At 38.8% G+C, this 26018-nt stretch overlaps 1 protein-coding gene across 5 annotated transcripts in view; it reads left to right on the top strand.

Annotated features, from left to right (window-relative positions):
* The window catches only part of APC (APC regulator of WNT signaling pathway), a 97363-nt gene extending 82958 nt beyond the window's left edge, over nucleotides 1–14405 (top strand). For all 5 annotated transcript variants that reach the window (XM_042787719.1, XM_042787718.1, XM_032984083.2 and 2 more), the window contains 6 exons: nucleotides 345–440; nucleotides 1298–1437; nucleotides 2919–2996; nucleotides 5537–5653; nucleotides 6309–6523; nucleotides 6943–14405. In XM_042787719.1, the coding sequence (XP_042643653.1) occupies nucleotides 345–440; nucleotides 1298–1437; nucleotides 2919–2996; nucleotides 5537–5653; nucleotides 6309–6523; nucleotides 6943–13513 (7217 nt within the window). In that variant the 3' untranslated portion in view covers nucleotides 13514–14405. The remainder of the gene's footprint in view (nucleotides 1–344; nucleotides 441–1297; nucleotides 1438–2918; nucleotides 2997–5536; nucleotides 5654–6308; nucleotides 6524–6942) is intronic.
* The last annotated feature ends 11613 nt before the right edge of the window (nucleotides 14406–26018 follow it).

The raw sequence follows: 26018 nt of genomic DNA, 5'->3' as shown, positions 1-26018 counted from the left end.
GGTGGTAGATTATTTATAATATACCAGGTTATTTAACTGTATTGATTTGTTTCACTAAGATTATTATTTTTTTAAAGTAATAAGATTTTTTTTTTGTAGTAGGAGTCATATTTCTTCCTTAATACATACAGTCAGGTTTCTCCCTTGTTTCTTTTCCAGCATCAAATATATTTCTAGTACACACATTTGTTAGTAACATTCTTAACTAATTGTTTGTGGATTACTGGGAAGATACAAATGCTGAACAAAACTGCAATTGATTTAAGATTAGATTCGCTTTGGAGAGTTTATAATCTAGACAAAACCACCTAGGAAATACTAATTACTACCTGTTTCTGGATCAGTGCCTGCTCCAGTGGATCATCAGATCTGTCCTGCAGTGTGTGTTCTGATGAAACTTTCATTTGATGAAGAACACAGGCATGCGATGAATGAGCTTGGTAAGACCAAATGTATTTCTCTGACTTCCTTGAGAAGCTGACTGGAAACGCTGACACTCCTTGTGTACCTCACTGGATATATGGCTTTTTTTACTACTAGTTTAAATAGATCATCAGTTCATTTGTGTTAGATGTTGCTCTCTAAGTGATGAATGCAGTTTAAATTAACCAGACCATTTCCCACTGGATAGATTATGATGTCAGTTACTCTCTTTCTGGCATGAATTGTGTATTTCGGAAGAGAATTATTATTAGGAAGATATTTACAATTTTGGAAGTACTGGACTTACAATGAAAACTACTTTGCAGTGTGGAAGGTTCTTTGTTGGTGTTTTCATAGCTTTTTTTGTGTCCTGAGTTGGTTCCTGTTTAACAGCCTGATTTTTTTAGTCCATGCTCAGTAAACTCTGTGCGTGCAATTTTTCTTAATTTGCCACTTTCTCATCATCAATGAAAATATTCTATACATTCTTCTCAGAAAATAACACCAGTAATTTTCAGATTTACTAAATAGCCTTTTATGTGACTGTTGTGAGTTCATTGGTCAAACGTGATTTTGACTGGTTGGAATTAAAAGATGAGTGTGCTTCTTACTTCCTCATAATTCCTCCTGTTCCAATTTTTCCCTGAAACCTCAATGTCATTCTGTCATACCTTTCAGCTGCTACTAGGCCCAGGATTCAAGATCCAGAGTCAGTATTTAACAATTTATTTACCTTTCTGAGCCTTCTGGTTTTCAGATATTTGAGATTTGTGCTGTACATACAAATGCAGTTTGCTCCTTGATATATATGTACTGTACTTGTGATATTAGAGTATGGATATTACTTATTTTCTCATTTGTTTGTTTTTTAAAGGAGGTTTGCAGGCCATTGCAGAACTGTTGCAAGTGGATTGTGAAATGTATGGACTTACAAATGATCACTATAGTGTTACCTTAAGGAGATATGCTGGAATGGCTCTGACAAACTTGACTTTTGGAGATGTGGCAAACAAGGTAAGAGTAGAATTTTAAACATACAGTATTTTCAGTTCACAGCTATGTTTGAACTGCAGTTCCCAAGAGAGGTGATAAAGATCTCCAGGATAGGATATTGAGTTTTAGCTCAATATCCCATCCTAGGTTCAGACAGGAATATCCTAGATTCAAAACACCTCTGTCACTCCATCCTGCTCCTGGTAGAGAGCACCACAAAGTGAATGTTGTATCATGCAAGTGAAGCATCAACTCTCACATTAAGTTAAATCACTTTTAAATTGTCACTGAAAGTAAGGATTTTATTTATAGGGTAATTTTTTTAATGAGCATTAGATTAGTGTAGCACATAATGATTAAGGACCAGTGATTACAGATAGTGTCTGATTTTCCTGAGGATGTTGAAATAAAACTGCTAATTGAGTCAAATTTTGTAAAGCTTTTGGTTATTTAATGATACTATTAGTGTCTGATGAAATTTTGCAAACCTCTTCAGGCTGGAGCTTGCTTTTAAATATTTGGACCACATCTGGATCATAATGGGCACCACTTCAAGTTATTATAAGAGAAAATAGGTTCCCTAATTTCTGACAAGGACCTTGCTTTCAGAAGATAGAAAGTATCAGTAATTTCTTGCCCCAGAGTTTGCCAAGCTATGCATCTTAAAATAACTTCATACTGAGAAGACTTTTATCTTTCTACTGTAGAGGAAGACATTTCAGGAGTGGATGGAAATTACAGGCTTCATATAACTCAGTTCTTGTTCCAAGTCTTAGACAAGAGTAAAGCATAAATCCTTGCTGCAAATGAATTGCTTCACAAAATAATTGTCTCTTTACATCATCCAATCAGTAACTGCTACAGAGCTGCAGGTTTTAGGTTTATAGCATAAACTAAACTACTCAGGGATGTAAATATACATGCTGTCCAGCTGTAGTACAGATCTAACACATAGTTTGGTTTTTCAGAACTTTTAATTCTGCTTTGTCACAAAAAATTTCCAACATCAACCATATAGTTTTTCAATTGCTATTGTATTCTCAAAAGTTGTTCTTCAAATGTCAGGAATGTTGCTATAGTTGTGTCAGTTTTAAATATATATATATTATATTTCATACCATGTTTATTTGAAAGAAAAAAAAAGTACGATTGTGAGACAATAGACAGTAGGTAACAACACACTACCATCTCACAGGTGATTTTAATCTGGCACATACTAAGGAAGGCTTCTAAAGTAGTGAAATTCCAGATCAAGTACTAGACCTGCTGTAAAAAATATAAAATTTAACACAATTTTACCACTTATCTATTGTCCAGATTAGAAACTGATAGCTTAACTTTTTAGTAGTTGTAAACCACATATTTTTGGCAACATATTTTACTAAGCTTTTATTGAACTTCAGGTATGATTAGCTTAAAATATCAAAACATTGTGCAGAAGCAAGCCACCTAACCTGTCATTTCACACTAGTCACCTTCTTTTTTCTTCTGATTCCTAACAGGCTACATTATGTTCTATGAAGGGCTGCATGAGAGCTCTTGTAGCCCAACTGAAATCTGAAAGTGAAGACTTACAGCAGGTAATGTCCTTTTGAGATGAAATATTTCTTTAGCTTGGACCATCGCTTTGTGTCCTGTGAATTGCAGTGCATTGTATTAAAATACTGTATTTCTGCTCTCCTTTCCTAATATTTACCTTCCTTCTACCCATTTGGCCTTTTATTTTTATACTTAAATTCTGCCGTCTTAATGAAGTCTCTAGTGTGCTGTCCACAGACAACCTTCTCTTTTTTTAATAGGCTTTCTCTTTGAAATGTGCTTCATTCATCCCAACATGACTTTTTTTTTTCTTTTTTTTTAGTAATTCTTGTTCTTACATTGTCTTGTGTGCCTTAACTTTAATGCAAAGCCTGTAGCTGTACTCATTCCCCAAATTAAGAAATACAACTTACTTCTTGTAAAAATGCTTATTGGTGGGTCATACTGTTTTGTTACCAAAGCACATGTAACACATAGGCTATATATATTTTTTATATATATATATAGTCTATATATATATATATATTATATATATATAAAACTCACATTTATGACCCTGATCAGTTAGTAGAAGTCCAGTTTTAAAGATAAGATTGAGCTATCTGAGATTCTCTAATTTAGTTAACTAGTGATGGTGCAAATGGACTGGGATTACCTGGAGGGTTAATACAATGTTGTGGCTTCTCCTACACTTGCAGTGAGTAAATAATAGGGGAATAATAGTAGAGGAAGCCGTATTTCAGAGAATCTGCATTTGACTTGGCAAGTCACATGTAACTACTCCTGACACCAGTACCTCTAAGCTTTCTAAGTATGAGCAAAGTGTTCCGTGTGACACCCGAGTGTCTCTTCCAATGGCTCCCACTGTGTAAAGAAAGCAGCCTGGAAATAAAGCCTTTAGAAAGTGCTTAGGGTGACCCTGAGAGTTGAAAGCACAGAACTGATCTCCATTTGTATGGAACTTGTTTAACATTACTAAATATTAAATTACAATCCATTTTAATTAATATATACTGGAAAAGCTTTTGGAAAGAAGAACCCTGTTTTCATTGCAGTTTGAATGAATCAGCAGATAAAGGAAAATTTTAAGTAAAATTGACTTTATTGCTTAAAACACTGTTCAAAAAATATTTTCTCCACTAGAGGAGGAGCTAGCTAGTTATGACTGAGAAAATCATTAGATTTACAATAGAGGTTATTGGGAAAAGTCTCTGATTTGGAATTAGGGCGGATATTAAGTATATTTAATATTCTTGAAAAGGAAGTCATGGCACATGGGCCCTCTGACCTGTGATATGTATCCAGCCACGGGCATGTAGAGCACCCCCATATACATGCAGACAGAGCAGGAAGTCCCTCAGTCAGGAAAAGTTAGATGTGGGATTTAATAAGAATATGGGACTGACTGTGGCCATCAGACAAAGGACATGGCAGTACAAGCATATCAGCCAGCTGCCTGTTTAGATGCAACTGTGTCTTTCTGTCCCCTTACCCCTGTGCATTCCCATGCTTGTACCTCCCCGAATCACCTCGATTCGTCCTTTTTCCTGCCTTTGGAACTTTTGGGTCCTCTGATCCCCTAATAAGTCTTCTACAGTCCCAGAAGGCGCTAATGCTCTTCCCCTGGATCCCATAAATTGTCCCACATCCCTCGGCCGGGACTTGCGGACTGACGTGCCTCAGAGCACAGGCTGCCCCCTCCTCTGAGCCCTTAGGTTGGGTCCCCGCCTGCCTTTGGCCCCCTGCGCTCCTCTGGGCGTGCTGAGGTGGGCCGTGGGCCTCTGATGGGCTGGTGGCTCCTTTGGTGGGCCTGGAAGCAGCCAGGGCAGGGTGTTACTGGGCACCTCCATCTGCCACTGCCTCCCTGGGCTCCCTTCTGGGTGTGAGCAGGGGAGCGTTCACGGCATAATCTTAACAAGCTTATGCACTCCTGTGACAATGAGAACATCCATAGGTAAAAGTTTTCTGTCAAATATATTTCATGAGGGATACACATGCTTACTGCAGCCCATAAATGGATGGAGTTCAATATGTAATTACCGTCCATGATAGTGACAGTCTATCTCAGTCTATCCACTGGCAAGAACAAGGACATAAGCTGGAAGGCTGTTTTTAAAAAACTTTAAAGAGTTTTATAAATATTAATCAAAGTAATCATACCATCCGAGAGACAGACAAGTGTTACTGTTCCATTTTACAAGCAGAAAAGCTATGAAAAAGATGATATAAATCTCTCCTGAGATTATGTAAAACTAGAGCAGACATCGGAATAGAGCACAAATCTAAATTTTTGGACCAATTTTTTTAACCAGTGTGGAAAGCAGGGAACCTGATTTCAAATCTTTGTTTTAGGTAGCCACACACAAAAGCCAGTACCTTCGATCAAACTTCATACTGAAATGTTAGAACAGTCTAGTAGGCAATACAACAGAAAGCAGATTTTAGCAAGTTTTAGTTTAGTAGCTGAACATGATCACTGTTAATTAGTCCATAGCTTTCCCAAAATCCAGGAGGAACGTCTGATAACCTGCTAAAGAAGTAGCTATAGTAGGATACATTATTTTTCTTTCATGTTTTTCAGGTCATTGCAAGTGTTTTGAGGAACTTGTCCTGGCGAGCAGATGTAAACAGTAAAAAGACTCTAAGAGAAGTTGGAAGTGTGAAAGCATTGATGGAATGTGCTTTAGAAGTTAAGAAGGTATCCTGTATAAATGATTGAGATAAATTTTGAAGAGATTGCATTTATTTTACACAAAACCCAAATATTTGTTGTCCTTTTTTATAAAAGCAGTTGGTTGAATACTTGGGGTGGTTCTGAAGAGAGCTGCATAGCAGCAGACCACAATGTAGCAATGACATCTCAAAACTACTAGTATTTCTGTAATTTATAAGGATTGACAGTTTTTGCTCTTCAGTTTCATGAGCTGTGCTGTTGAAATAGCCTTCTTTATAATTTTGCAATTTAATAAAACCTACTTTGAGTTAGCGAGTAGATTAACTAACACTTCTGTCATTTTCTAGATATATTTTTGGTATCCAGACAGGATTATATTTCATCCCAGAGTCTCCTACCAGCTAGTCTTAAAACCATTTTTACCATTATGGCAGCTAACAAGTATTGTGGCACATATTTCTGAAAATATTGGGGCAAGCAATACCAAATCCATAGCTGAAGGAAGGAGAGAAGCAAACAGAAGTAATTATGTGTGCACTGCTGCCTGCATCTAGCTTACCAGCCCAAAAAGCAGAATCTGGAACATACATAACTCCTTGAAGCTAACTTAGGTATTTCTGAGAACTTGTGATCAATAGTGGAACACCTCTCAAATTCTGCCATTTTGTTGTTTTCCTAGGAATCCACCCTAAAAAGTGTTCTGAGTGCCTTATGGAATTTGTCAGCACACTGTACTGAGAACAAAGCTGATATATGTGCTGTTGATGGTGCTCTTGCATTTCTAGTTGGCACACTGACATACCGGAGCCAAACAAACACTTTAGCCATCATTGAAAGTGGAGGAGGAATATTAAGAAATGTTTCTAGTTTAATTGCTACTAACGAGGATCACAGGTGGGTAGACGTCTGAAAATTGTTAGCAATTCCATATGTATATTTAGTAGATACTTTCTATGACCGAGTCTTAATATGAGTGCATGTATTAAGTACAGTAATTAAGTACAGTTAATTTTTAATGCTTTTGATAAGACAAGTATTTCACTTACATAACAGGAGTTTGCAAATAGATTAATACCTGCTGCTTATTAATGATGAACTGTACTAAAAGCTGACTATTCATACTTGTAGGAGGATTTTATTATCATTCAGATGAAAGCTAGGGAAATATGAGATTAATCTGCACTGGAGAATTCATGATTATCCTTTCTAAAGGCAAAACTTGCCTCTAGCATAATTGGTTTTTGTTTTGCTTTGTCTCTCATCCTTTTGAAATGCCACTTAAGTGATGTTTGTTTTCAATTACTCAACACCAGGCAAATCTTGCGAGAGAACAGCTGCTTGCAAACCTTGTTACAACACTTGAAGTCACACAGTTTGACAATAGTCAGTAATGCATGTGGGACCCTGTGGAATCTTTCTGCACGAAATGCAAAGGATCAGGAGGCACTGTGGGACATGGGAGCAGTCAGCATGCTGAAAAATCTCATTCACTCAAAACATAAAATGATAGCTATGGGTAGTGCTGCAGCTCTAAGAAACCTCATGGCAAACAGGCCAGCAAAATATAAGGATGCCAACATTATGTCTCCAGGATCAAGCTTACCGTCTCTTCATGTCAGAAAACAAAAGGCACTGGAAGCAGAATTAGATGCTCAGCATTTATCAGAGACTTTTGACAACATTGATAATTTAAGCCCAAAAGCATCTCACCGTAATAAGCAGAGACATAAACAAAATATATACAGTGAGTATGTCTTGGACTCCAGTCGGCATGATGATGGTATATGCAGATCAGAGAGTTTTAATGCTGGTAATATGACGGTACTTTCACCGTATTTAAATACTACAGTATTGCCTGCCTCCTCCTCTTCCAGTAGAGGAAACATAGAAAATTCTCGATCTGAGAAAGACAGAAGTCTTGATAGGGATCGAGCAGTAGGTTTAAATACCTATCATCCAGCTGCAGAGAATATTGGGAACTCCTCTAAGAGAATAGGAATGCAGATTTCTACTGCTGCAGCTCAGATTGCCAAAGTTATGGAAGAAGTAACAAGCATGCATATTCCACAGGAAGACAGAAGTTCTGCTTCCACTTCTGAAATGCACTGTTTGACAGAAGACAGAAATGCTCCAAGGAGATCAGCCACTGTCCATACTCACTCAAACACATACTTTCCTAAATCTGAGAATTCAAACAGGACATGTCCTGTGCCTTATACAAAAATGGAATACAAGAGAGCTTCAAATGACAGTTTAAATAGCGTCAGCAGCAGTGATGGCTATGGTAAAAGAGGCCAAATGAAACCTTCCATTGAATCTTACTCGGAAGATGATGAAAGTAAATTTTGTAGTTACGGTCAATATCCAGCTGACTTGGCACATAAGATTCATAGTGCAAATCATATGGATGACAATGATGGAGAGCTAGACACTCCTATTAATTATAGTCTTAAATACTCAGATGAACAGTTAAATTCAGGAAGGCAGAGTCCCTCTCAGAGTGAAAGATGGGCAAGGCCTAAGCATATAATAGATGATGAAATGAAACAAAATGAACAAAGGCAGTCAAGGAGCCAAAATGCAACCTACCCCGTGTACACTGAAAGTGGAGATGATAAACATATGAAATACCAGTCACCTTTTGGACAGCAAGAGTGCGTTTCTTCCTTTAGACCAAGAGGATCCAATGGTTCGGATCAGAACAGAGTAGGCTCAACTCTTGCAATGAATCAGAAAGTAAACCAGTCCTTGTGCCACGTTGATGATTATGATGATGATAAGCCAACCAACTATAGTGAACGTTATTCTGAGGAGGAACAACATGAAGAAGAAGACAGACCAACTAATTATAGCATAAAGTACAATGAAGAGGAACATCATGTTGATCAGCCTATTGATTATAGTTTAAAATACTCTACAGAAGTTCCTCCTTCTTCTCAGAAGCCACCTTTTACTTTTCCAAAGACTTCTTCAGTGCAAAGCACTAAAACTGACCATATTTCCTCGAGCAGTGGGAGCACATCAGCCCCCTCAGCTGCTTCGAAGAGACAGAATCAGCTTCACCCAAATTCTGCACAGAGCAGAGGTGGTCATGCACAAAAGACTGCCTCCTGTAAAACTCCTTCTATTAATCAGGAAACTATACAAACTTACTGTGTAGAAGATACCCCCATATGTTTTTCAAGGTGTAGCTCTTTGTCGTCTTTGTCATCAGCTGAAGATGAACTAGGACGTGATCAATCCACACGTGTGACGGATGGTAATAACACACTACAGATAGCAGAACTAAAGGAAAACAGTGGAGCTCTATCTACAGAAGGTGCAGTAAGTGAAATCACATCAACATCACAACATATCAGAACAAAATCTAGTAGACTTCAGACTTCTAGTTTGTCGCCTTCTGATTCCTCTAGACATAAAGCTGTTGAATTTTCTTCAGGTGCCAAATCTCCCTCAAAGAGTGGTGCACAGACTCCTAAAAGCCCACCAGAACATTACGTGCAAGAAACACCACTCATGTTCAGCAGATGTACTTCTGTAAGTTCTCTGGATAGTTTTGAAAGCCGTTCAATTGCTAGTTCAGTTCAAAGTGAGCCTTGCAGTGGGATGGTAAGTGGTATTATAAGTCCCAGTGACCTTCCAGACAGTCCTGGACAGACAATGCCTCCAAGCAGAAGTAAAACACCACCTCCTGCTCAAGGAGTTCAAGTAAAAAGAGATGTAGCTAAAGCTAAAATACCTAGCGCAGAAAAGAGAGAGCCTGGTCCTAGACAGGCAGCTGTAAATGCAGCTGTTCAAAGAGTTCAGGTACTGCCAGATGCTGATACACTATTACATTTTGCCACAGAAAGCACACCAGACGGGTTTTCTTGCTCTTCTAGTCTGAGTGCTTTGAGTCTCGATGAGCCATATATACAGAAAGATGTAGAGTTAAGAATAATGCCTCCGGTTCATGAAAATGAACATGGAAGTGAAGCAGAACCTGAACAGTCAGATGATACAAAAGATAACCAAGATAAGAAAGCAGAGAAGCCTACTGAAGCAGAAAAAGATATTCTGGATGATTCTGATGATGATGATGATATTGAAATACTGGAAGCATGTATTATTTCTGCAATGCCAACAAAGTCTTCACGTAAGGCCAAAAAGCCTTCTCAAGCATCTGCTCCAAAAATACCTCCTCCTGTAGCCAGAAAGCCCAGCCAATTGCCAGTTTACAAACTTTTGCCTTCACAAAGCAGATTGCAGTCGCAAAAGCATGTGAGTTTTACACCAGGAGATGATATGCCACGGGTATATTGTGTTGAGGGTACACCAATAAATTTTTCAACAGCTACATCTCTGAGTGATCTCACAATAGAATCACCCCCGAGTGAGTTGGCCAATGTAGACACTGTGGGTACAGGAGCAGAGTCAGGGGAATTTGAAAAACGAGACACCATTCCTACAGAAGGTAGAAGTACCGATGACTCTCAGAGAGCGAAAAGTTCAGCTGTGACTCCCCCAGGTCTGGATGATGACAAAACAGAAGAGGGTGATATTCTGGCTGAGTGCATTAACTCAGCTATGCCAAAAGGAAAAAGTCACAAACCTTTCAGAGTGAAGAAGATAATGGATCAAATTCAACAAGCATCTTCATCTCTAAGTAATAAAAACCAACCAGAAGGTGAGAAAAAGAAGCCAACATCACCAGTAAAGCCTGTTCCCCAAAACAACGAATACAGAGCACGTATAAGAAAAAACACAGAGCCTAAAAGCAATATTAATAATGAAAGAAGCTATCCAGAGAACAGAGATGCGAAGAAACAGAATCTTAAAAATAATTCAAGAGATTTTAATGACAAATTGCCAAATAATGAAGAGCGTGTGAGAGGAAGCTTTGCATTTGATTCCCCTCATCATTACACACCTATTGAGGGAACTCCTTACTGTTTTTCACGGAATGATTCTCTAAGTTCTTTAGATTTTGATGATGATGATGTTGACCTTTCAAGGGAGAAGGCAGAATTAAGAAAAGGAAAAGAAGCAAAAGAAATAGAAGCTAAAGACTGCACTAATCCAGAACAGTCTTCAAATCAGCAACCAAGTAACAGGACACAAGTTTGTCAGAAACACCCAACAGGGAGAAGCCAGCCTAAAACTTTCTCTCAGTCAACTAAAGACAATCCAGACAGAGGAGCAGCTACAGATGAGAAAATGCAGAATTTTGCTATCGAAAACACACCTGTTTGTTTTTCTTGCAATTCATCTCTTAGTTCTCTCAGTGATATTGATCAAGAAAACAATAACAACAAAGAAGGGGAACCTGCAAAACATAGTGAGGCTCCTGATTCACAGATGGAATCAAACAGACCACAGAATTCTGGTTATGCACCTAAATCATTTCATGTTGAAGATACTCCTGTATGTTTTTCTAGAAACAGCTCTCTGAGTTCTCTTAGTATTGACTCAGAAGATGATCTTTTGCAGGAATGCATTAGTTCTGCTATGCCTAAAAAGAAAAAACCCTCAAGAATAAAGAGTGAAAGTGAAAAAAATAATTCCAGAAGTACAGGTGGTATATTGGCAGAAGATTTAACACTGGATTTGAGAGAGATACAGAGGCCGGATTCAGAACACGGTTTCTCACCTGATTCAGAGAACTTTGACTGGAAAGCTATACAAGAAGGTGCAAATTCTATAGTTAGTAGCTTGCATCAAGCTGCAGCTGCTGCATCACTGTCCAGACAAGCTTCATCAGACTCTGATTCTATCCTTTCATTAAAATCTGGTATTTCTCTAGGGTCACCGTTTCATCTTACCCCAGACCAAGAAGAAAAACCTTTCACTAGTAATAAAGGTCCAAGAATTCTTAAGCCAGGAGAGAAGAGTACACTGGAGTCTAAAAAAGTAGAATCTGAAAGTAGGGGAATCAAAGGAGGGAAGAAAGTGTATAAGAGTATAATTACAGGGAAAGCTCGCTCTAATTCTGAAGTTTCGAGCCAGTTGAAGCAACCACAACAGACAAGTGTGCCTTCAATTTCACGTGGCAGGACAATGATCCATATTCCAGGAGTTCGAAATAGTTCTTCAAGTACTAGTCCTGTTTCCAAAAAAGGTCCCCCACTCAAAAATACAAACTCCAAGAGTCCCAGTGAAGGCCAAAGTTTGACTAGTTCTCCCAGAGGAGTCAAGTCATCAGTGAAACCTGAGCCAGCTCCTGTAACTAGGCAACCATCAGGGTTGAACCAGAGTGGATCAAGTAAAGGACCTTCTAGATCAGGATCTAGAGACTCCACTCCTTCTAGACCTCAACAGCAGCCATTAAGTAGGCCTCTGCAATCTCCTGGACGAAACTCAATTTCCCCAGGAAGAAATGGTATAAGTCCTCCCAACAAATTATCTCAGTTGCCAAGGACATCATCTCCTAGCACAGCTTCAACTAAATCTTCCAGTTCAGGTAGAATGTCATATACATCACCAGGCAGGCAGATGAGCCAGCAAAACCTTACAAAGCAAACTGCCTTACCTAAGAGTACCAGTAGCATTCCACGAAGTGAGTCTGCTTCAAAAGGGTTAAACCAAGCTCTCAGCAGTGGTGGATCAAACAAAAAGACTGAACTATCCAGAATGTCATCCACAAAATCTAGCGGAAGTGAATCTGACAGATCCGAGAGACCTGTTCTCGTTCGCCAGTCAACTTTTATTAAAGAAGCTCCAAGCCCAACTCTAAGACGGAAATTAGAAGAGTCAGCTTCATTTGAATCTCTCTCCCCTCCCAGACCAGATTCTCCCACACGGTCCCAGCTACAGACCCCAGTTTTAAGTCCCTCTCTTCCTGATATGTCTCTGTCCACTCATTCAACTGCCCAGACTAGTGCTTGGCGAAAATTACCCCCTAATCTGAGCCCTTCTGTAGAATATGATGGGAGACCAGCAAAACGTCATGATATAGCTCGTTCTCATTCTGAGAGTCCGTCTAGATTGCTGATCAATAGATCAGGAACATGGAAACGTGAGCATAGTAAGCATTCCTCATCACTTCCTCGTGTAAGCACTTGGCGAAGAACTGGAAGTTCCTCCTCAATTCTGTCAGCTTCTTCAGAATCCAGTGAAAAGGCAAAAAGTGAAGATGAAAAGCAACATGGAAGTTCTCTTTCTGGACACAAGCAAAGCAAAGAAAGCCAAGCACCAGCAAAAGGCACTTGGAGAAAAATAAAAGAAAATGAAATTCCTCAAATAATGAATGATCCTCAGCATTCTTCCTCGGGTGCCACGAATGTCTCAGATTCCAAAACTCTCATCTATCAGATGGCACCAGCTGTCTCTAAGACAGAGGATGTGTGGGTGAGGATAGAGGACTGTCCAATTAACAATCCTCGATCTGGAAGGTCTCCAACTGGAAATACTCCCCCAGTTATTGACAGTGTCTCAGAGAAAGGGGGTGTGAATGGTAAAGATTCTAAAGAGATTCAAGAAAAACAAACCCCAGGGAATGGAGGTGTTCCTGTTCGTACCATTGGTTTAGAAAACCGTCTGAACTCTTTCTTTCAGATAGACAGTCCAGACAAGAAAGGCATTGAAACAAAGCCTCTGCAGAATAATGCTGTTCCTGCACCAGAAAATAATGAAAGTACTGTAAGTGAGCGTACACCATTCAATTCCAGTAGCTCGAGCAAACATAGCTCCCCCATTGGTGCTGTTGCAGCAAGAGTGACACCTTTCAACTACAATCCAAGCCGCAGGAAGAGTAGTGTGGACAATAGTTCTGCTCGACCATCACAAATACCAACACCAGTAAATAACAGCACGAAGAAACGTGAATCCAAGTCTGAAAATCCAGACTCCAGTGGAAGTCAGAGTCCTAAACGTCACTCTGGCTCTTACCTGGTAACTTCTGTTTAAGTGCAACAAAAAATAAATAAAACTGATGTATTATATACAGCAGCTATTTAGACATTTTGTTTCAAATGAAACTAAAAAAATTGGGGATTGACTTTTTGTTGTTTTTATTTGTTGTAAATAGGTTTGATTCTTGTTAGAGGGTCCTTGTTCTGGAAGCCATATTTGATAGTATACTTTGTCTTCACTGGTAATATTTTGGAGGAATACCTGATTGACAGTTTGGAATAAAATTGCTAACGCAAGTATATTTGTACAGTATGTTTAACATGTATTTAATTAGCATCCCATCCCATAATCCTTTAAATATTGCTTGTCATTGAAATCATGGAACATTGCAGATAGAGGTGATACAGTCATATTGCTTTATCAATCATGTCTAGATTACAGACTGACTAAACTACATCAGGGAAGAATTGGTATTATTTATGCAAAAAAAAGTATACTCAGTTTTAGTATCTGTGAATCCATCTAACCCGGTAATTAATCATGTGGCTGTGAAATTCACAGTAATATGGTTTCTGCTGAACAAGTTTTCCCAGCCTGCTTTTCTGCATGAATGGAACTGATGGTTCATTTTCTGGAGTAATGATTAACATTTCTGTGGTCACATAATGTGCATAGTTAGTTATGGTGTAATAATTTACACTTTCTTTGTGCTCTGCAAAAAAAAAGAAAAAAAAGGAAAACTGTGTAACTGTAAAACCTTGAACAAAATTATTTTATCTGAATTAGATTTTATCTTAAAGTAGGTAGAATTTTTTTGCTATGCTGTAACTTGTTGTATATTCTGGTATTTGAGGTGAGATGGCTGCTCTTTTATTAATGAGACATGGGTGATGTCTCAACAGAGACTAAAATGAACATTTCAGAATAAATTATTACTATATGTAAATTGTGTGTGTTACTTCTGCATCACATAAAAATACAGTATTTTATTTTGAGATATCGCCGTATAATGTGTGGTATAATGCACTTACACTTAAGGCCTGATCCAGCAGAATCTTGCACCTCCAATATTTGTTCTTCCTTATCACTGAAAAGTGGCTGTTGTAGGATGCTTATAACAGTTGCAGGATCAGGCCCTAGGTCTTCTGTAATATATTTGTAATTGAGAGAGTTTCACACATCTCAGGTGCATAACAAGGCTGAAGGCGGGGTCTTTCCAGTAGCCAAGCAGTATAATTGTTTTCATGACTGCAAGCCTGAAACAATATTGTGTCTATAAAATTAATGTTTGTAAAACAAAAGATTTTTTTAATTGGGGGAAATAATGTAGAATATGAAATAGTGACTATAAGATGAAACTTTAATTCTATTTGAAATCTTCATGCATTTTTTAAATTTATTTTTTAAAGATTATGAAGGGGAAAATATTGCAAGAATCCCATGGCAGCAAGAAATTTGTTATCATAGTAGAAAATCAGTTTTATACACAAATCAGGACATTTGCTGCCTCGAGCCTTTATGATGTGAATAGAGTCTGCGCTAGAACAATGCTGAAAAGACAGATTTGTACTTTAGAAATATAGTCTGAAATTATGTAAGAATTGGTTTAAACTAAAAACATGAGAGAATAGAACATTAACCATTCTGTGCATGACTGAACAAACCATGAAATGGTATGTCAGTTTTGTTGTATCTCAACTGGACTACTCTAAAGTTAGCATTCTGAGTAATTGATATTCAGGATTCAAAATGCCCTGATTTCAGGAAGCCCTGAAATAGAGCAATTTACCTTTACAGTAGCTTTAACATAGTTGCCACAGAGTTTATCACATCTGTGGCTTTTGTACTTCATCTGATATTGAAATTAATCCATTCTTATCTTGATTTCACTATAAGACATGCTCTGTTTATGAACAGAATTTAGATACTATCAGCAGACAAAAGTCAATTAAGATGAAGTTAAAAGCCAATACCAAAAATACCTGTTTGGCAGAAGTGGCATCTTACCTGCTCTTTTGTTCTTTGTATCCTGTCAGATTAGCTTTAGAGACATGCCATGTTTCTGTGTCACCTGGTGAATCTGTTAACAAGCAGCACTGCTCATGTTAGCATCTGAAATACTTCACTTATAGAATCTTCACAGAACTTTTAATATAAATATTAGTGTCCTTTTAAAGATTAAATAGAGATTATGTGCTGTGTTCAAAGGCAGGACTTCCTACTGGAGTAGAACAGACTCCATCCATCCTTGATTTTAAAATGCAAGACCACTTCTCTTATAAATAATGTGATACTTCTTTTGTGCTGTGCTTTTACCTACTAATAAGATACACCATGTAATCCGGGATAGTTGTGTAACACTATTTAACACTGGCTTTACATGTATGTCCTGTCAATTTAAGAATTTAAAGGTAAACTCAATCTCAGTAAAGAAATTCTGATTTCAGTTTTATAACTGAGGGAATCAGGAGATCAGGTGAAATTATAAATAATTGTATGTATATCAAACACCAGAATGTCTTTGAAAATTGTAGTGGCTTCTCTAGATAGTCTTGGAGGTTCTTAATGATCATTATAATTGGGAAATTTCTCTTAATATTGTCATCAGAAACCTATATTTGTAGCAAAGACAGATGAGAGAAACTTTCCAACTATAAGGGTAGTGATACACTAAAATGTGCTTCCCATGGGAGTTGTTAAATTTCCATTATAGAAGTTGAAAGAAGAGGTTTATGAAACATCTCATAGGGATGGACTATAGCATATTTCATATTGCCTGTGTGCAGAGATGGGCTTAGGTGATCTTTTGAAATCCCTTCCAGACCTACATTTCTCTGACTCTTTACCTAAAATAATTAGTATCCACTAAGAGCCTTTTAGAATATTTAAGGACATCCATGATGTTTGATTTATGTTAGTGATGAGGATACAAAGTTATATTTTAAGCTTAACTATAAAAACAGATCCCAGAAATGTAAAATTAAAAAAAAAAAAAAAAAAAAAAAAAAATGGCTGTAATAAGTATATTTGGTCTTGGATTTTGTTAATGATATCTAGGTTGGTGATTTGATTTATGCTGCTGAAGATTCACTCTTGTTCCTTGGTTTTATTTTTATGAGGTTGCCACAGCAGGTAAAAGGACATTATTTACGTCAAGGGAAGACAAAGGAAAGAAGGGGCCAAGGAAACCATGACTCATTTTACTGTTCTTCTGGGACACACTGCCTTTCTTTCTACAGATTTTGGTAGAATTTTTGTGACTTGTGCTCAGACCTTTAGTTGTCTTCAGATTAGTTTACTGTATCCAGAGCATATCAAATGTACGTAAAAATCACTTTATACTGAAAATACACTCGTAAAACTCATTTTAGACTGACTTACAGCTTTGTCCTCTTGATGTGAAAAGCAGAAATGTGACCTCCCCACAAATTGTAATTAGTTCACTTTTTAAAATATACATTAATTTTAGTTTCTTGCAATGTGCCACAATTAAGGTTATTGCTCAGTCTCTGTCAAAGCTCTTCTGACTAAATACTGCAAACTTTAAAGGGGAACTAATCTATTTCTATTCTTCATATGCAGTTCTTTATCAGAGCATTTTGCCCTTAAAAGATACTTCTCAAAACTATCAGAGATGACAGCTTAAAAATTGAAAGCCTTGCCAGGATTTTTGGATGAGACTGGAATGTTGTTTCAAGCAGGATTTGGCTGCAGAATAGGAGTACAATTTATGCTATAAACTTCAGTGAGCAACAGTATTCTTCAACATAGACTAGTATCTCTGACAGCTTTGGAAATTTTGTTGCTGTGTCCTGCGTAAAGGGGGAGGGAAAGAAAAGGGGCAATTTCAGAGACTCTTGGCCATATTGTCACAGGGATGTACTTTCCTGTCTTCCCCGGTGAATTGCATAAGCTGCACAGGAGAGAGAACATTTCGTCCACAAATTAATGAGGTTTTATTTTGAAAGTATACCAGTAGACCATGAAACTGCAAATCTTTTCTTTGTTAAACTGACAGCTGAATTCTTTGATGGTTGCTTTGTAGTGCCTTCTAAACTGCCCCCCTTCACACCCACCCCCAACAGAAATTGAGATGACCAAGAAGGTAACAGTGTATTAGCTTCTTCATTCTTCTTAATGATAAAGATCCATATTATTTCTAGAATCAAAGAAACAGCACACACTGTTGGAAGAAGTTGTCTTCTCCCTTCCATGCTCCTGACTCTGAATCCTGGCTCACATCTCACCTTTCTGTGGACTAACTCACCTCTTACCTAGCAGAACTGATGGGGGCAGTAGGATGAGTGCTGCCTTTGGTATGCTGAATTTGTTCGGTGCTGAGTTGGACAAGTGCCACCTGAGCCAGCTGCAAAGAAGATAAACAGCTAGGGCTGGTAGAAAGAGGTTGGGATAGTTCCCTTTATGGGTGGTCAGTGAGCTGGATTGCAGACAATTTTAAACCAGTATAGCAAGTTTCAGACCTGTTCTTCACCCTTTTTGAGATTTGCAAAAGCAAATTAAAGTTGGGGTTTTTTTTTACTGTTAACTATTGTACACTCTGAATTTTGCCCCTAGCAATGGCCCCTAGCACTTCAGATTTAAATACATTATACTTGGATAAGTCCTTTATGTTATGACAACTAACTTCAGAAGGTTTACATCAGTCTATAGCTTGTGCTTGTGGAAAATAAATACTCATCAAAAATACCCAAAGAACAAATTTTTCTACCATGCATTAACTTCTAGCTGACAGTTTTTAAATTTGTAATATTAAATGCAATGCAGTAAATCCTTCCAGTAAAAAGATGTATTGCAACTAGTTGTTTTCTGGAAGAGGCTTGAAGAGGGAGAGAACATCTTCCTTCCCTAATGAAGACAATACTACTTGTAGGAATGATCTGGAAGATGTTTAGGTGGACTCTTACAAGTTCTTATTTTGTTACTAGATGCCTCCAAAACTGTCTGTTGTCATCTGGCTTTCATTAAATAGTATGAACAGCCATAAAAGTCTTGCTAACAATTACATGTAGACTTCCACCTAGAAATAACTTCATGTCTCTACTGTAATGCCTTACAAAGTTGCATCCACCTGACAGCTTTGCTCTTGATGAGATGTGTGATTTGGATGTAGGTTTAAATCTGAAGTGAAGTGTCAGTTAATACGAAGCATGACTTCCTCCACATGCTTGAAACTTTGAGGACCTTCTTAACACCAAATTACCCAAACGTATTCACACTGGTTCCACAGCCATCTCCTTTGCACTCTTACATTTAACCATAAGAGATGGTCACTCTTTTATTTTCATTTCAAATCACATGTAGAAATAGGATTCCTGCTTCATAGTTTCCTATATGCAGAATAACAGATTGTATCTGTAAATGTGTTTATAGAGAATGTTACGTAGTTAAGGTTGAGTTTTTAGTCAGAATGGTAAATTAATTGGTTACGTGTTGTGTTTGGTTACATATTGGAAGTGCAAGGGAATTTGGTGTGGTACAGAAGAGCTTAAGAGTTCACAATAGTAATTAATGTAGGTGTCAATTAATTTGTGATGCCAAGATAAGTATAAGGTATGTATTTAATACATAGGTTTTCTGCTGTCAACTTTCAGTTTACCAGATGTGCTGTTTACTTACTTTAAGACTGGGTAATGCCTCCCTAGCATAGTTTTTCAAATTACCTTTCTTAGGAAATTTCCACATAGTTACAGGCTTCTGTAAATATGAATTTTTGCCACTTCAAGATTTCAGGAAATATCTAATTTGCTGTTTGTGAAAGCATCCTTTGCTTGAGTGACTGTCGAATTGCAATTAAGGTATCAGGAAGATGTAGAGGGAGCTCGTTCACTCAGTAAAATGCACTTCTGTCCAGACCTCAAGCCATACATACAAACAGTATTTCCAGTGCCCTACTTTTTGGTGGGATTTAACATGCATAAATCTTACGCTGGTTCTCTGAAAGTAATTAAATCGCCATCCTCTGAGATCAGATGCATTTTCCCACCTGTAAATGTTGTTTCTCTTTAACAAACTCAGCCCACAATTATCTGTCCTTCAGTTTTGTTGTTTGCGTCTGCCTGAGATGCATTACTGTTTATATCCGAACTTTGTAATTATTTCTTCAACTATTTTAATGTATTTTGTTTCACAGTATACTTATTCTGAATTTAGTCTTGCTATGCATAATTTATTTATTGCAGTGTTACATAAAATTTCCTCCTGATTACACCTTGTCAGAGTGGAATTGTTTTCTTGCCTATTACTAAAAGTTAGGTGTCTGCTGTATTAGAAATACGATTTCATTTAAAAAGGAAGCTGCTGTTAAGACATGTCAGCTGTGATTCAGTGTATCAGAACAAATGCTCTAAAAAGCCACACAGTTTTGTTTTGGTGGTAGTCATGTTTCAGGTAAGTAAGACGTGGAAGAAATAAGCTTAGAGACATGCGATTCACTAGTAGAGCTCTCTGTTCTCTTCCATGTTTGATTTTAGGACAAACTGCACAAAGTGAAATCTAGTTCCAACACAGTGTAATTCTATAATTTCTCTGTTACTTACAAGAGGTTCACAAAAAGATTTCATTATGACTCATAAACACAGTAGAGACTCAGTTAATTCCAAAGTCTTTTTTATAATGAATGCATTCTTCAGTGCCTGATGAGAGACTATTAAGGGACCCAGACTGATTAATTCCCAACACACAAACAGGTATTTATATATACATGCATATTTTGCACTTACATTCACTTTATGCTTTGACATAGAAGCATTTAAACTAAAAAAAAAAAAATTAAAAAAATGCACTGTTACTGAGTTATTAAGATCCTTTGTTTTCTAGTATTTGTAGCACTCTGTTTCATAGTGGAAAAAATGAGTTCTAATTTCAGGACTGATTAGCTGGTACCTTATTTTTTTAAGTGTTCTAGAGAAAGATGCACTTAACTCTTCACTTATATGCAGAAAAGGAAATTCCCTTGCTAGTAATTTAAACATTTTTATTCAGAACAAAGAAAAAGCATTATTACTATCACCTGAAGTTTAAGGTCTGTAGGAATCATGAAAAACAGGAGATTTTGAGTGATTACATTTAATACCCATGAAGGTAGATTTTGCCTAATTCTGTCCCTTCTTCTAACAATCCTCTGTACAAAACACATATTGTTTGGGGCAGGGGGGAAGAGGCAGTTTGGATACACCAATATAATTCAGAACACAGAATTCAGATTTGTTTGTGCATCTTACCTAGATTATTGGTACGGTCAGTGATGGCAGACATTTAGCTATGGAATAGCAAGAGCAGGAAGGTAGATGTAGAAATTAAGCCATAATATGAATGGTGAGAAAACTCCCATTTTTAAATCTATTATTATAATTCCACTGTGTGATGAAAGGGAGTTGGCATCTTTATTTTCTTACTGTCACTGAGGATTTGAACAACTGTGATGGATTATTTGACACTTTTAAATGTTTTAAGTCATTTGGACTTCTTACAAATAGAAATCCCCTAGTTTAAGTGAAAGCTGTGAATTCAGTGCAAATGCTGTGTTACTGTGTCATGCACAGATGATAGATGGTTCCTTTTGATCTTACGAACTGACGGTACACAGGTGTGATTTTACACAGCTGTCAGGTCTACTACAAGTCTGAAACAAGGCCAAAGAATGACGATGTAAAACTGAGATCTATACTTAAGAGACATAGTCTTTGCAAATATCAAAGCATGAGAGATGGATAGAAAACCCTATTTTTTGATTTCCACTTTGCCAGTTCTGCTGTTGCCAGCTAAATAGGGATTTGGATAGAGTCTTGGCCATGTAGTGCCTGTCAGTCTCCCCTGTATTTCAGTGAAATACTGTATATGTTGTCTGCTGTACTTTCTAAATCATGTAAGTCAACGTTTGGGTCTAGGTGATAAAATCCAAAAAAACGTACAGCTCTGAACAGCATACAAGCCATGACAGCTGTTTCAAGGCCACTTTGTGATTGTCAGCTGCTCTTGTGGTACAACACTTACACAGATTGAAACAAGTAAGCCTAGTGTGGCAGAACATCCCGCATGACTTAAAAAGGCCATCGAGATTGTTTATAGGCCTCTACAACTGAGATGAAGAAAACCGATGCTCCTGCTGATTAATAAAGTTGTGTAGCTGTTGTCTTGATAGGATAGGCATGAGCTAGTGCCTCTCCAGAAAACACTTATGTAGAAGACAGGATTTTAGATTGTTAAGATTGAAAGAACTGGGGTAGTCTGTGGATTTAAAGAAACACTTCTTTTGGGAAAATGGTGTATACAGTCTTCTAAAGCCATGGCATATACCAAGAACGGTACAGTTAATTCTGCACGATGAAGTTCCATGGTAAGTAAATACCAGTTTTATGAAACTGAAGGACAGCATTATTTTCTTTCTTTTCTATGCTGTTGGAAGTTCTCTGCTGGACAGACCTAGTTCACACCTGACTATTACTTCTCCCTTAAGAGCTGTATTTCATGAAGTATGTCTCAATTCTGAACAGGTTTGGTTTTGGTGTTTTTTTTTTTGCAGCTCCTATGTTTTATTTAAAAATATATCTTTAGAATCCTTGCTTATAAAGACAGTGGAGAAAATCAGTCTCAGCTTGCCCCCTTCCCTTCAATGTCTATTGAACCAACCAAGATTTCACTCTACATCCCCTTTGTTCTGCATTTTATCTGCAGTCCAGTATGGAGCTGTTCCACCAATCTAGCTAAAAATATACCTCCTCCCAAATGGCTTCACTAGTCCAATTATTATATAGGCATTGCTAGGATGTTTAAATTATGCAGTGTAACATCAAGTTAGAGAAAACTGAACAAGTAAGCTAAATCTGAATAAGCTGGCATCTGTACATGACACTTCAGTAAAACATTGTCATGGTTTGAGCCGACTCAGCAGCTAAATGCCACACAGCCGCTCACCCACCCTCCCCCCACTTGGGAATGGGGAGGGAATTGGAGGGGCAAAGGGAGACTCGCGGGTTGAGATAAAAACAGTTTAATAACAGTGACAGAACAATACACTGACAGCAGTATCAACGGGTAATGTACAATACAGCTGCTCACCACCCGCCGACCAACACCCACCTGCTCCAGGCCGGCGATCCCCAACACCAAGGCCCCACGGCCACACTCCCGGAAGTGAGAGCCCCTCCTGGCCCTCTCCTGCCTTTATATAGTGAGCACAATGTCACGTGACATGGACTATCGGCCAATCGGGGCCCAGCCCTCCAGCTGTGCTCCCCCCGCCCCCGCACACAGGTGAGGGCACTGGGACCTGGGGAGCCCCTGGGGTCTCAGGGTGCTGCAGCTCCTCCCGCTGCCAGACCAACGGGAACTCTAGGCCAGCCCCAACCAGGACAAACATAGAGGAACTGTGTTGCCTCAAACCATCTACATTCTGGGCTCCCACTTGTAGTAAGGGCATTTGGATTTATCCCCAGTGAAATGTACCAGCCTGTATCAGAACTGCTTTGAATTTCTATTTCACACTTGTACAGAGCTCTTATTGCTGGTTTGGTTTGTTTGGGTTTTTTTCATATTTTTATTCCCCACCCACCCTTAACAATAAAAATGGATTCTGACTAAGCACACCTGACTTGCTGCTGACCTTGTATGCAGTGCAGGAATTCTCTGCTTGGGATGCTTGTAGTGCAGTGCTCATTCTCTGACACTCTCCCTTCCACTGCAATTACTGCAAATGGAATAATCTCACCAAGTTACATGTAGCTTTCAGAGACCAGAATCATTCCGACTAGCCAAACACATTATTTGCATTCTTGAAGTTCTGCTGCAGATGTACACAAGTCCTATTCTCACCAGCAATTATAACTACTCTTCATACTGCTTTACAGCATTTAAAAGCTGTCAGGTTTTGATTTCCTTCATCATTAAATTTCTGAGGTCAGCGAGCGGATATTTGGGAAGCACATGCAGCTACAACATGCCTGAGCATGCTGGGTTTGAGTAAGTGTGGAGGGGTTTTGGCTACAGCAGTGGCCCCTGTGAGAAGCTTTTCCAAGCTCCCTCGGCTTCAGGTCGGATCCAGCTCAGCACCAGGACCAAGCCAATTAGTGACGGTGGCTGCACCTCTGCAATATCGTATTTAAGAAGGAGACACTGAGAGGAGGAGTTGGGAGTTGTGAAGAGGGCATCTATGTGAGCGCACAGGTCAGTGGAAGGACAGAGGAGGAAAGGGGGGAGAGGTGTGCCAGAGCAGAGACCCCCCTGCATCCCATGGCGAGAGGGCAGGCTGCCCCCCTGCCACCCATGGAGGTCTGCGGTGGAGTAGAGATCTGCCTGCGGCCTGTGGAGGAGCCCACACAGCAGCAGGCAGCTCGCCTGAAGAAGGCCGGGGCCCTGTGGGAAGCAGCCCCCGCTGTTGTGGTTCGGCACTGGGAGCACTGGAGCGTGTGGGGGTGACCCACGCCGGAGCAGCTGAGGAAATGCTGTGGCTTGCGGGAGAGATTCATGGTGGAGAAAGTCAGCGGACTATCCCTTGAGAGGGGCTGGAGCAGGGGACAAATGTGACGTTACCCCCACCCTGAGGAGAAAGAAGTGGCAGGACCCACTGTAACCCCCATCCCCTGCCCCCTGCACCACTTGGGGGAGAGGAGGTAGAGAAATTGGGAGGAGAGCTGAGCCCAGGAATAAGGGAGGGGTGGGGGGAAGGTGTTTTTAATATGTGGTTGTATTTCTCCCTCTCTGTTAGAGTGTTGTTGTGTCTGAATTAAATTTATGGTTTTTTTTTCCCCTTAATGAGTCTGCCTTTTGCCCCTGACCATAATGGGTGAGCCATCCCTCCCTCCCTACCTCTTGCTTCATTTTCTGCTTCGAGTTCATGAAGGGGAAGGGGTGAGTGAAGAACTGCATGGTGCTCAGTTGCCCTATGGGCTGAAACCAGGACAGTTGTTTTTTGTGTCCAATGTAGGGCAGAGGAATGCAAGATAAGGACAGTAATTGGGAAAGGTAACTTGCAAAACACGGATTGAACTCTGTTAGCAGAACAATGATTGGAATTTCTGTTGTAATTGTGGTAGAAGGACAAGGGGTGGATTTCATGTACTGTGTTTCAGTATTGTGATAGTTATTTTAATTTTGGTGTGGGGAAGTTTTGTTTTTTTGTTTTTGTGTTGATGTGAGTGAAGTTTGTGAATATTGTCTTGTGTAATAAATGTGGATTTTAATGACAATTCTTAAATACTTGATTTGCAGAATCAAGAGAAGCTGTAAGAATTCAAAGGGAAAAAAAATAACATGCAGTTGTCAAATTTAAAAAAATACAAAATCTTTCTCAGTGTCCTGAATTAAGTGGGCTGACGAAGAACAGTCTTCATATGCAATGATGACACTGTGCCACTCGCAATCTGCAGCTGTGTTCAATGCCTTCTTTAACATAATGTCAGAGCAGTGTTTCTCAAGGTGACGTCCAATGGTAGCCCATTATGCACCAGAAATTGCTTTACAAAGTAACTGAAAAACTAAACATCACAGAAATCTAAGGGGAAAAAAACACTGTGAAGAAGTAAATTTTAATTGAATTTTAGCAGATTTTTTTACTTTAATTATATATGAAGCTGTGGTAATGCCAAGCAAATATGTCTTAGCATTTTTTTTTTTTGTAAAAGCATTGGATTATTCTTTGATTCAAATTCTGCTAGAGCACTGTCCTTCAGAGGGAGGTTTATGTTATACCCTTTTGGTTGGTTCAAATCTGTGTCCCAGAAGGAAAGGAATATGCATATCATTTAACAAAACCAAACGGCAATAAGCTTGATTTGTAACATGGTTTAACATGGTAATCGGGAGATAACCCTCCATGAATCTGTCTTTATCACTGGACAACTTTTGCATCAAATCTCCCTTCGTAACTTGACACACCTTGTTTACATAACCTTTTTTTTTTTCAGCTGAGAAGCTTGTTGAGTCATGTTTGTGAGGCACTGCCGAATTGCTGACTTGCTACCAGAATGCTGCAGTCACATATTTGAGAGCTGCTCCTGCTGAGGCCACACAGCCCTACTGTTTGTATTTTCTGTAGTACTTTGTGCAGCGTATTCACTTCTGACAGGGTGAACAAAGAACTGCCCATCATCCAAAAGACTGAATAGACAAATAACTTGTTAATCTCTGCCAAAGGCCACCCTGGTTCTTTCTGAAGATTCAACTTCCATAACTCAACTCTTCCAAGTTTTCTTGAACTGTACTTGCAGTTCTTCCCTAGCAATACCACTGTGCTGCGCTGGGTCTCAGCACCCTTCTCTTCAGTAATTCATCATGGTGAGCTGGATGCTTTGGTGGAGCAGGAAAAAAAAAAAAAAAAAAAACAACCCAAACCACAACAACATTGATATATATTGAATAAATACCTTAAGTTTTTTGTTGTGGTATATAGCTGCTGCGTGAAGTTTAACTGGTGAGTGTAACAGTGCACAAAATATGCCCTGTGAAATTCAGTGACAAAATGGTTGAGGCTGGCAGGGTCCTCTGGAAGACATCTGGTCCAAACGTGCACAGGACCATCTCCAGACAGCTTTCAGGTATCTTC

The sequence above is a fragment of the Tyto alba genome, unplaced genomic scaffold (genome assembly GCF_018691265.1).
Source record: "Tyto alba isolate M040663 unplaced genomic scaffold, T.alba_DEE_v4.0 Super-Scaffold_13, whole genome shotgun sequence".
NCBI classification, from domain to species: domain Eukaryota; kingdom Metazoa; phylum Chordata; class Aves; order Strigiformes; family Tytonidae; genus Tyto; species Tyto alba.
This window is presented reverse-complemented; position numbering and strand designations above follow the sequence as displayed.